At 47.8% G+C, this 12,516-nt stretch overlaps 1 protein-coding gene across 15 annotated transcripts in view; it reads right to left on the minus strand.

Moving 5' to 3' along the window:
• The window catches only part of TNXB (tenascin XB), a 118,682-nt gene that overhangs the window by 39,704 nt on the left and 66,462 nt on the right, over window positions 1-12,516 (minus strand). For 8 of the 15 annotated variants that reach the window (XM_077920887.1, XM_077920882.1, XM_077920856.1 and 5 more), the window contains 8 exons: window positions 11,042-11,353; window positions 9,470-9,781; window positions 7,595-7,879; window positions 6,117-6,404; window positions 4,727-5,014; window positions 3,937-4,224; window positions 2,543-2,821; window positions 675-965 (listed from right to left, as the gene is read on the minus strand). In XM_077920887.1, coding sequence (XP_077777013.1) covers window positions 675-965; window positions 2,543-2,821; window positions 3,937-4,224; window positions 4,727-5,014; window positions 6,117-6,404; window positions 7,595-7,879; window positions 9,470-9,781; window positions 11,042-11,353 — 2,343 coding nt within the window. The remainder of the gene's footprint in view (window positions 1-674; window positions 966-2,542; window positions 2,822-3,936; window positions 4,225-4,726; window positions 5,015-6,116; window positions 6,405-7,594; window positions 7,880-9,469; window positions 9,782-11,041; window positions 11,354-12,516) is intronic. The other 7 variants (XM_077920888.1, XM_077920851.1, XM_077920867.1 and 4 more) reach the window with 6 other exon arrangements.

Raw genomic sequence — 12,516 nt, forward strand, 5'->3', positions numbered from 1 at the left:
GCTCCAAAAGGACCTCTCCAAACTGAATGTATGGGCAGTAAGATCAAATCTCTCCATTCTGAAGGAAATCAGCCCTGAGTGCTCACTGGAAGGACAGATCCTGAAGCTGAGGCTCCAAGACTTTGGCCACCTCATGGGAAGAGAAGACTCCCTGGAAAAGACCCTGATGTTGGGAAAGATGGAGGGCACAAGGAGAAGGGGACGGCAGAGGATGAGATGGTTGGATAGTGTTCTTGAAGCTACCAGCATGAGTTTGACCAAGCTGCGGGAGGCAGTGGAAGACAGGAGTGCCTGGCGTGCTCTGGTCCATGGGGTCACGAAGAGTCGGACACGACTAAACGACTAAACAACAACAAAAGTGGCAAGAGCAATTTAACGTAAGCCAGTATAAAGTACTGGATGTCAGGGCAAAAAAATTAATAAATCTTGATTTCACATATACACTCGTGGGGACTGAACTGGCATTGAGAAGCCAGGAACGAGACCCTGGGGACGTAGTGGATAGCTTGATGAAGATGTCGACCCCATGTGTGGCAGCTGTGGGAAAAAGTAAATTGTAAATGGAAGTGGGATGATGCAGACACAGCTTAGAAGGCGAGAGGATGTCACTAAGAGAATTTGCTTCCTCCTTTCTTCCCCTAAAACAGAAAAAGAGAGAGAAGACTTCTGCTGACCTGTGGTGGCTTCAGAGGAAATAGGGCCCAGGCGCCTGCGGCCAACGACCCCGTAGAGATTGAACTTGTATCTGTGGGAAGGAACCAAATTGGGGACAGTGACCTCGCGAGCAACTCCCTCCACGGTCAGCGCCTGGGGTTTGCCCTCTGCATCCTTGTACTGGATCAGGAAGGAGTCGAAGTCCCCAGTGGGGACAGTCCAGGAGAGAAGAGCGGAATTGCTGGTGACCTCTGAGACAGAGAGCTCTTCTAGGCTGGGCTTCGCTGGGCCTTCGCCAGACACTGCAGCTGCTGAGGCCAAGAGATTAAAAACAAACAGGAATTAAATCTGTGTTCAGCTAGTACAGTGGTACCTCGGGTTAAGAGCTTAATTCTTTCTGGACGTCCGTTCTTAAGCTGAAACTGTTCTTAACCTGAAGCACCACTTTAGCTAATGGGGCCTCCTGCTGCCGCCGCGTGATTTCTGTTCTCATCCTGAAGCAAAGTTCTTAACTTGAGGTACTATTTCTGGGTTAGTGGAGTCTGTAACCTGAAGGGTCTGTAACCCGAGGTACCACTGTATGCTGGGTTCAGAGGCAAATAAATTAGGCTCGAAGCTCAGAGTGCCGAGTTCAAATTCCATCACCGCCAGGGATTTTCATAATTCTCACACAGAATGAAACTCCACCCAAACTGCTTCTTCAGGGCCAGCACCAAGAGTCAGGGCAAACTCCGTCGGCTGATACCCCTACCCCCTCCACCAGCAGCACTGGCCTGCTTCGCCACCTCCTTTCCCCAGTGACGCCAAGCTCATCTAGCTGCAGGTAGGGCAGGGTGGCCCAGTAGTAGTGGGGCCAGCCAAAGAAGGGTGAGGCCTGGTTGACCGGACTCACCGGCAGAGGGACCACTGGAATTTTCCCACAATGCAATGATAATACATTGCAGGCATTGCCTTGAGGGAAATTTAAATGGCAGCGGTGCTGGTGAGTGTAGTTCAACACCAGGTAAAAATACAAATAAAATCAAAGGGCCCCCCTAAGTGACCCAGTTTCTGCTACCTTGGCAGAACCCTCTAGGCTTCCGATATTTACCTCATTATTGCCTGTATTAGCACCAGGCCTGGTAAATGTTCATTTTGAACAGAGATCATCAAGTCTTTTTTATATGGATCTGCATATACATTTTTGTCTGAAATATGCGAAATAGCTTAATATAGCCAGACACATGCTGAGGGAGGGACAGACTTGATACTTTCAGTTTCTCTCTGTTTCCCATTTCCCCTAATTTTTGGTTTCCCAAACTTCTGTATCAGTTTCTAATGATTTTTTAAAAATCTGTGTGAGAATTTGCCTGCATTTTAGTGTGCCTACTTCCTAATGCACATACAGGTAACACCCAATTTGCACAGCGGTTGCGTTCTAAGTCATTACGCATGATGGCGGCGCATGTATATGCCCACTCTAGTCCCCTTCCCCTTTTCCTGCCATTTCCAGGCTCTCAGCAATGCACACGTGCATGGTTGCGTGTGCTCTGAATGTGTGCAAAATGGCTGTTGCCGGTCTTAAATTTGTATGAAATTTTGCCTCATATACACATTTTAATGTATATTTCAGCCAACATAACTACATTTTCGTACGTTATTTTCTTGAGCATGGACATTTTTATTCCCACTTCCCCCAAATCTGCACATGTTTGTGTGCACATTATTTTGTTGTTTTGGTATCATACACACTGCAACATTTGGAAGAGTGCAGATTTTGAAGATCAGTTGTGTTTCGCTTTGTGTGTCATTTTGGGAAGGGCAAATTAAGTAGCTTTTCATGTGAACTGAACCAAATTTACACCACCACTCCCAATGCCCTATTCATGCCAAAGAGCCATGTGCTGACCTGTGACTGTGTCGGCAGAGACAGGGCCAAGGCGTTTGCGCCCTACAATCCCGTAGAGGTTGAACTTGTATCGTCGGGCAGGAGACAGGCCAGAGATGGTAGTCTCATAGGTGCCTCCATCCAAGGGCAGCTGCTGGGGTTTGCCTTCAGCATCCTTGTACTGGACTAAGAAGGAGTCAAATCTCCCGGCTAGAACAGTCCAGGAGAGGCGGGCAGACTCACTGGTGACATCAGAGACAGAGAGTTCTCCTAAGGTTGGTGCAGCCAGCAATTCTGCAACTGGAGAAGAGAACAGAGAAAGAGAGAACAAAAATGAATAATTTGTAAGCACCAACTTGGCTCCTGTGATCAACTTATTTATCATTCAATAGGTGGTTCTTCAGGCAGTGGCATGTAAGATGGGCAGGAAGCAAAAGAATAGAAGAAGATCCCTGCTGGATCCAGCCAGTGGCCCATTCTAGCCCAGAATCCTGTTCCCACAGTGGCCAACCAGATGTCTATGGGAAACCAGCAAGCATGAGTGCTCTCGCCACCAGCAGTTTCCACCCAATGGTATTCAGGGGCATACACTGCCTTCAACAGTGAAGAGAGAACATAGACATCAGGGTTAGTGTATTGTCTAAAACAATACAGCGGGTAGTGCCTACTTAATGTCAATAGTTCCAAAGCATGGGAGCTGCCACACTGAAAGGCTAACTCCTTGCAAATGCAGAATGAACATTATTATTATTTATTAAATTTGTATACCACCCCTCATCTGAAGATCACAACAGAAAAAGTACAAAATGGGAACATAAAATATATAATGAAACAAACCAATAATTGCCCCTCCTACAAACACATTTAAAAAGCCATAGAAAGTTAATCAGACGAATGCCTTGTTGAAGAGGCGCCTCCCTGGGGAGAGCATTCCACAAACGGGGAGCCTCCAAAGTAATAATAATAATAATAATAATAATTATTATTATTATTATTATTATTATTATTATTATTATTATTATTATTATTTATACCCCGCCCATCTGGCTGGGTCTTCCCAGCCACCCTGGGCAGCTTCCAACAAAGTATTAAAATACAGTGGTCTGTTAAACATTAAAAGCTTCCCTAAACAGGGCTGCCTTCAGATATCTTCTAAAAGTCTGGTAGTTGTTCTTCTGACATCTGGTGGGGATGTCAAAGAGAAGAACAACTACCAATAAGGACCCATAGTTGTGTTGCCACCCTCTGGACTCCTCGTGTAGGAGGCACACAAAGAAGGGATGATGGTCACAGGGTCCAGGGTGGTTTGGACAGTCCCTGAGAGAACTCCATGTGGACTCAGCCACCATCTTTGCATGAATTGACGTAGAAAATAGATCCTGGAAAAGGGCCCCAGCTCATCAAGTGAAGCTGACCTGTGGTGGCATCTGTAGAGATGGGGCCGTGGCGCTTGCGGCCAGTGAGTCCGTAAAGGTTGAACTTGTATCTGCGGGAAGGAACCAGATTAGGGACGATGGTCTCGCGGAAGGCTCCCTCCACTGGGATTGCCTGAGGTTTGCCCTCAGCGTCCTTGTACTGGATCAGGAAAGAGTCAAAGTTCCCCGTGGGGACAGTCCAGGAGAGACGGATGGAATCAGTGGTGATATCCAAGGCCGAGAGCTCTCCCAAGCTGGGCTGAGGAGCTGGTGTTGTTGGTAGTACAGCTGAAAAATGGAGAAACAGAGAAAGTGCATCTTAAGGGATGGGGGAAGCAAGAGGTAAGAGAAGCAGAAGGTTCTCAGGAGCAGGGAGCTCCCCAGGCTGGGAGCAATTGAGGGCTCCTTTGGAGGTGACATTGAGGAAACAGACAGTAGCAGAGAAAATTTTCAACTGTCCTGAGTTGGTTCTCAGGAATAGAGGAATCTGCCTTATATACTGAGTCAAGTCATAGAGAAAAAAATCATTTGACCTACCAGGGTGGTTCTTAGGAAGATAAGAAGCTACCTTATGCTGAGTTGGACCATTGGTCCATCTAGTTCAGTAGTATCCAGACTGCTAGCAGCTCTCCAGGATATCAGACAAGAAATCTTTCCTACCCCTATCTAGAGATGTTGGGACTGAATCTGGGACCTTTTGCATTCAGAGCAGAAGCTATACCCCTAAGATGTGGCCTCTTGACCATGTATTATGGCTTACAGAAGGTCTTTAGAATCTCCCCTTGCTGACCTGTGACTGTGTCAGTAGAAACTGGACCCAGACGCTTGCGACCAGAGAGTCCATAAAGGTTGAACTTGTATCTTCGGGAAGGCACAAGGCTGGAGACTGTGACCTCGCGGGAACCTCCGTCCACTGGAAGGGCCTGAGGCTTCCCCTCCGCATCCTTGTACTGGACCAGGAAGGAGTCGAAGCTCCCAGTTGGGACAGTCCAGGAGAGACGGACAGAGTCGGTGGTGACGTCTGAGACTGAGAGCTCTCCCAAGCTGGGCTGAGGAGCAGGTGTTGTTGGTAGTGGGGCTGCGAAACAGAGGAGGAAGAGATGAGAATGTACATCTTAACGGATGCGGGAAGGAAGAAATGAGACAGAGGCAGAAGGTTCTTTTAATGAACTCTGTGATATCTGGCTGGCCTTGAGATGGGTGCTTCACCTCCAGGCCTTGTGCTTTTACTTTAAGCAAGCAAGCAAATAAACAAACCTCCATGTGACACTTTCCAATTTGCGGCAAGCGTTTTCTCCTAAAGCTGATCCCAAAGTGCCCCCTGCTTTTGGAACATTGGAAGGTAGCTGATACTGAGTCAGGCCATTGCTCCATCTAGTATTGTCTAATCCAGGGTTTCCCAAACTTGGGTATCCAGCTGTTGTTGGACTACAGCTCCCATCATCCCTATTTTGCAGGACCAGTGGTCTGGGATGATGGGAATTATACTCCAAAAAAGAGCTGGAAACCTGGTCTACAGTGACTTGGCAGCAGCTGCTCTTCCATTGAGCTAGGTCCCTTTCCATACTAGCCTCTTCTGAAAGGGACAGCAGTTCTGGAGGCTTTGGGCAAACTAAATCCTAAAATAAAATGAAATGAGGTGGGGGCTTGCCAAAATAGGAATTAGCACGTGGCTGCGTTATTAATTCTTTTCAAAATCATTAAAAGCTTTGCCAACATTTTTAACCCTGTTGTGTATCTTTTTGCCCCATTCTGCTCTGGTTCGTCAGAAGAGAGGCTTAGTCATGCTGGCCACATGACCCAGAAGCTGTACACCAGCTCCCTCAGCCAGTAAAGCGAGATGAGCGCCACAACCCCAGAGTCATCCACGACTGGACCTAACAGCCAGGGGTCCCTTTACCTTTACTTAGAGTAGACCCACTGATATTAACAGAACAAAGTTGCTTGTGTCCATTAATTCTCCTGGGTTTACTCTTAGTAGAAAGTAACTGGGTACCACCACATGAAGATACAGAAGCGGTTTGGAAGTTTATCGCATCTGAAAATCCAGTTCCTCAAGCCAAGATGGAAATGTGAGCCTGGAGAGAATGCTGCCACATTTGTCTAGGACAAATGCCTCCCCAAACCTGGAGACCTCCAGATTGGGGGGGAGGCTGTCTTAAAGAAGGATGGTTGCTGACCTGTCTCAGCTTCGGTGGAGATGGGGCCCAGACGCTTTCGGCTCAAGACACCATAGAGGTTGATCTGGTATCTGTGGGACGGGGCCAAGTCGTGGAGGTGGAGGGAGCGGAGGCGCCCGTCAACAGGGAGAACCTGGGGTTTGCCCTGAGCGTCTTGGTATTGGATGATGAAAGAGTCAAAGTCCCCGGCCTCCACAGTCCAGGAGATGTCAAGGGAGTTTGGCATGGCATTACTGGCTGTTAGCTCTCCGAGCTTGAGTGCTGGAGTGGGCTTCACCATCAGTTGATCTGGAACAGAGGGAAGAATAAGGAGTCAATGGCCACCATGAGAGAGAGAGAGAGAGAGAGAGAGAGAGAGAGAGAGAGAGAACGGCTTCTTCCAACTTATCACCTATGCCAGAGGGTGCCGTGTTCTGCCCAGCGCTGGCATCACCACCTGGCATCATTGCCAGGGCCCTTACAGCCTCAGCTGATGACCGGACACCCTTAATTTTCACCCCTTTTCCTCCCGGCACTCTCTTTTTTAAAATAATAATAATAATTTTTATTGAGTTTTCCAAAATTACATTTCGCATAAATTACCTAAACTTCCTAACTACCATGTTACTCAAAGTGAGTATCGACTTCCTTCCCTCCCTCTTTCTGACTTCCCCATTTTTTTTGTCAGATCATTCGCATTTCTATAACCACTTCTTTACTAAATATTATCTTTATCATTCACCCTCTTATATGTAAATTAGCTCCTTAATTTCACATTACAAAACATTTCATGTTAAAGCTGCAAACGTTTTCAAATATTTACAATTTTCTTTCAAATAATTTATAATTCTGCTCCAGTCCTTAAGAAACAATTCATTGCGCCGGTTTCTTATCTTTCCCATTAACTGCCAATTCGATATATTCTACCATCTTTATCTGCCAGTCTTCGAGGGAGGGGAGTTCTTGCTGCTTCCATCTTTGGGCCATCAAAATTCTTGCAGCCGTTGTGGCACACCTAAGCAAATTTACATCGTTTTTTTGAATTTCCTCATCAATTAACCCCAATAAGAAGGCCTTTGGTTTTTTACCAAAATTATAACCTCCCAGCACTCTCTCAACACTGCCTGACAAATGGATCTAGCCACTATTTTAATCTCCCACAATGCCCTCAAGCAAGCATTGCTTTGGGGTTTCGTGGAAAATGTCAGTGGTGGCTAAAGCTGCATATTCCTGCATTGCAGATCTAGGTGATCCTCAGTGTCCCTTACAACACGATGATTCCATGATTCTATATGACAATCGAAATGAATAATTCGCCCTGACATGGGGGGGGGGGGACGCACTTCCAGGGCACAGTGGCTACTTTGTTTGTATATATTTGCATGCAACCTCAGTCCGCATTACAGATGGAGACGCAGCGACGCCCCTGCTCCTGAGACAGAATGGAAATAAACTGCTTCCCCTGTGAAAGAATTATGGTTGCTGTGACTGCAGCTGACCTGTGACCGCACCAGTGGAAATGGGGCCAATCCGCTTGCGACCAGAGATCCCATAGAGATTGAACTTGTATCTACGGGAAGGCAGGAGGCTAGAAATGGTGACCTCGCGAGAACCTCCGTCCACCGGAAGGGCCTGAGGCCTCCCCTCCGCATCCTTGTATTGGACCAGGAAGGAGTCAAAGTTCCCAGTGGGGACTGTCCAGGAGAGGCGGAGAGAATCACTAGAAACATCAACGGCTGTGAGTTCCCCTAAGGTGGGTTGTGGTGGCGGCGTCACTGCCGAGGCTAAAACACAGAGGGAGAGAAAAAGGGGGTGAAGAGTGAAGTCGGAAAATCTTCTGCTCCTGTAAAAATTAAGTCATGATTAGAAGAATGCAAAATGTATCCCAGTATGCTCCCCCTAAGCCTTAGGGCCTAAGGCATAGAACAGACTGAAGAGCTGTACCAAAAGGTAAGATGAGATTAACTTGCCCATTGTTTTTCCCAAACAGCAAGGCTAAAAAGCAGGCACTCATAATTAGGGATGCTGGAGAATGCCAACTGGATCAGAAACAGGTGCAGAAATCACCTGTTTGCAGATTCACTAGTTGCCAGGACCAGATTAAGATACCGCAAATGCAAGTGAGCAGTTCTTGACAGCGTATTTCAAAGCTGCAAATAACTATCACCACTGGTGACTGACGCCCAAATGATGCATAAAAGCTATGGCTGTGGTGATCTGTATGCACTGGTAACCTCAAGTCGAAACAAAATTAAAAAATTCCTTCCAGTAGCACCTTAAAAAGGGACCCCTGACCATTAGGTCCAGTTGTGACCCACTCTAGGGTTGCGGTGCTCATCTCGCTTTATTGGCCAAGGGAGCTGGCGTACAGCCGGCGTACAGGTCATGTGGCCAGCATGACTAAGCCACTTCTAGGGAACCAGAGCAGTGCATGGAAACACCGTTTACCTTCCCACCGGAGCGGTACCTATTTATCTACTTGCACTTTGACGTGCTTTCGAACTGCTAGGTTGGCAGGAGCAGGGACTGAGCAACAGGAGCTCACCCCCTTGCGGGGATTCGAACCGCCGACCATCTGATCGGCAAGTCCTAGGCTCTGTGGTTTAACCCACAGTGCCACCCACCTTAGAGAGCAACTAAGTTTGTTATTGGGCTATCTACCTGTAACCTGTAACCTCAAGATTAGACTTTTGCAATGCGCTCTGTGTGGGGATACCCTGGTGCCTGGTTTGGTCCAAAAAGCTGTGGCTACACTGTTGGCGGGGACAGACTGTTGCCATTGCATAAATCTAGTGCTTAAAGCTTGGATGGGCTGCCCATATGTTAGAGAGCCAAGTTCAGGGGTCATGTATTAGTTCACAAGGTCCTTAACAACTTCGGTCCAGGATTGTTGAAGGACCGACTGGTCCCTTATATCCCTGTCTGACCACCGAGATCATATTTAATAAAGCAAGAAAAACTGACACCAATTTTCCATGCGAGTCCCCTTGCTACCTCAAATCTTCTACATTCTATCTCCCCACCCATTGAAATTGCCATAAATGTACTGCAAACGGGGCTGGGCAAGTAGTTCACGAGGGAGAGGGAAAAGGAACTTTCAGCTCAATGTTACGATGAATGTAAAAAGTAAGTATCTGCTTGTGGCCAGGCTATCACTCGAGCAGAGAGGTTTTTCTTTCCTCCCGCCACCCAAGAAAGGCCCTTTAGGTGTAGAGCTCAAAAGGTATGCCTGAAAGAGAACAGAAATTCATAGGCTGGGGTGCATCTTCTTCCGATGCTGCCGATGTGCCCTGAGGAAGAAAGGACAAAAGCCTGTCCGGGGCAGGGGGAGGGGAAAGACCACAGCCCAGTCGACCACTTCATCCGTTGCTGACCTGTGACAGCCTCCACTGGCAGGGGGCCATAGCGCTTGCCGCGGTAAAGTCCGTAGAGGTTAAACGTGTATTTGTGGGAGGGCTCCAGGTTGGGGACAGTGAGCGTGCGGGAAGCCCCATCCACGGGCAACACCTGCGGCCTCCCATCTGCATCTTCGTACTCTACTAGAAAGGAGTCAAAATTCCCAGTTGGGACAGTCCAGGAGAGACGGGCCGAGTCACTGGTGATGTCAGAAACGGACAGCTGGTCTAGGCTGAGCTGAACGACGGTGACCTTTTCTGTGGTGGCCTTTGGTGGCGTTCCTACAGCAGCTAAAACAGAAAGAAAGTGTAACCCCATAGCGGTGGGACAAGATGTAGGGCAGCGGTGGGGGACTCTGTTACCAGCGTGAGGGATGCATTCCCTTCTGGCTCACCTCTGACAGTCCCCAGGCCAATGGTGGGTGTGGTCAGAGGTAAAAGAGGGTGGAGCCATGAATGTCAATGTTGCTTTTGCAAATTGGTTTCTCCCAATTTCTCCTTTTTCTAGTTTTGGGTTCAGCTTCATGGGGAAAGTCAGGATTTATTTTGGGGGGTGGCAGGACTTTATTAGGGTGGCAGAACTAATGTGATTGGTCAGTATTTCTATTGTTTTACTTGATCGGCAGGGCAGGGCAGCAGCTGCCCCCTCTGGCTACGCCCATGTTCAGCTTGTTGCATTTCTGCAGCAATTTTAAATTTACTTTTGGGTTTTGGGGGGATTTTTAAGAATAAGGCACTATGAAAATTCAGCTGCAGATATCTTATACCGTGGGAGACTGAGGCCCTTTAAGAGTCATGTTTTCCCTGCTAAAAGAAACATGGGATTTCTGGTTTGTTAAAGGAGATGAGAATTGTTAGGAGACTTTTAGCAAACTAGAGTATATGTTGGTCCCATTGCAATCTCAAATTACCTGCAATCCTTTTACCTGGGCCCATTTAAACTTGCCATAAATGGAGAGCAAATGGGCTGAGTTACTGGTGATGTCAAACGGGGCTGTGAAAGTGGTTCGCGACGGAGAGGGAGAAGGAACTTTCAGCTCAATGTTAAGATAAATGTAAAATGTAAGTATAGTCATACCTTGGAAGTTGAACAGAATCTGTTCGACTTCCAAAATGTTTGACTTCCAAAATGCAGCTTCTGATTGGCTGCAGAAAGCTTCTGCAACCAATCGGAAGCCTCAGAAGCCCCACCAAACATTTGGCTTCCAAAAGAACGTTCGAAAACCGGAACATTCACTTCCAGTTTTCTATCGTTCAGAAGCTGGAACGTTCGACTCCCAAGGCGTTCGGGAACTGAGGTACGGCTGTATCTGCCTGTCGGTCAGGCTATCACTCGAGCAGAGAGGTTTTTCTCTCCTCCCCCCACCCAAGAAAGGCCCTTCAGGTGTAGAGCTCAAAAGGTATGTCTGAAAGAGAACAGAAATTCATAGGCTGGGGTGCATCTTCTTCCGATGCTGCAGATGTGCCCTGAGGAAGAAAGGACAAAAGCCTGTCCGGGGCAGGGGGAGGGGAAAGACCACAGCCTAGTTGCCCACTTCATCCATTGCTGACCTGTGACAGCCTCCACTGGCAGGGGGCCATAGCGCTTGCCGTGATAAAGTCCGTAGAGGTTAAAGGTGTATCTGTGGGAGGGCTCCAGGTTGGGGACAGTGAGTGTGCGGGAAGCCCCATCCACGGGCAGCGCCTGCGGCCTCCCATCTGCATCTTCGTACTCCACTAGAAAGGAGTCAAAATTCCCAGTTGGGACGGTCCAGGAGAGACGGGCCGAGTCACTGGTGATGTCAGAAACAGACAGCTGGTCCAGGCTGAGCTGAACGACGGTGACCTTTTCTGTGGTGGCCCCTGGTGGCGTTCCTACAGCAGCTAAAACAGAGAGAAATTGTAACCCCACTGGGACGAGACGTAGGGCAGGGGTGGGCGGCTCTGTTAGCAGCCTGAGGGATGCATTCCCTTCAGGTCAACCTCCGAAAGTCCCCAGTCCAATGGTGGGTGTGGCTAGAGGCAAAAGGGGGTGGAGCAATGGATGTCAATGTTGCCTTTGTAAAGTAGGCTGTTTTCTGCATGCACTCAAACACTCTATCCCCCACCCACCCACCATAGCTGTCAACGTTTCCCTTTTTTTAAGGGAAATTCCCTTATTCCGAATAGGATTCCTCGCAAGAAATGGGAAAAGTTGACAGTATGCCACCCACCCAAGCAAGCAAGCAAGCAAGCAAGAAGAACAGCATCAGAATCCGAGGACACAATCCAAATCAGGCCAAAAGACTTGGGTGCAAAACAAGGCTTGTGATGGGTGTGTTCAGTGGATCATTCCAAGGGCCAGACATAAGTTGCCTTATGGCTCCCAGGCCAAATGAGGTACCCTAACCCATAGAGAGCTAAACTATATGTGAAAAGGGCACTGCATACTGGTAGGCATGGACAAAGCAGTCAGCTTTGGTTTCTCACAATTTCTCCATTTTCTAGTTTTGGGTTCACATTCATGCGCATAGCCAGGGGGGCAGAAGCGATGTGATTGGTCAATATTTCTATTGTTTTACTTGATCTGGGGGGCAGCTGCCCCCCATTGTCTACGCCTATGTTCAGCTTGTTGCATTTCCGCAGCAGTTTTAAATTGATTTGAGGTTTTTTTCAGATTTTAAAAAATAAGACACTATGAAAATTTAGCTGCAGATATCTTACACCATGGGAGACAGAGGCCCTTTAAGAGCCATGGCTTCCCTTCTAAAAGAATCCTAGGATTTCTGGTGCGTTAAGGGAGACGAGAGTTGTTAGGAGACCCTTAGCAAACCAGACTTTGAAACCTAGTGAGTCTCATAGCCATCTCAAATTTTCTACAATCCTTTTACGTAGGCCCCTTCAAACTTGCCATAAGCGGAGGGCAAATGGGCTGAGTCACTGGTGATGTCAAACAGGGCTGTGAAAGTGGTTCGCGACGGAGAGGGAGAAGGAACTTTCAGCTCAATGTTAAGATAAATGTAAAAAGTAAGTATCTGCTTGTGGCCAGGCTATCACTCGAGCAGAGA

Source organism: Podarcis muralis, chromosome 2 (assembly GCF_964188315.1).
Source record: "Podarcis muralis chromosome 2, rPodMur119.hap1.1, whole genome shotgun sequence".
Lineage (NCBI taxonomy): Eukaryota > Metazoa > Chordata > Lepidosauria > Squamata > Lacertidae > Podarcis > Podarcis muralis.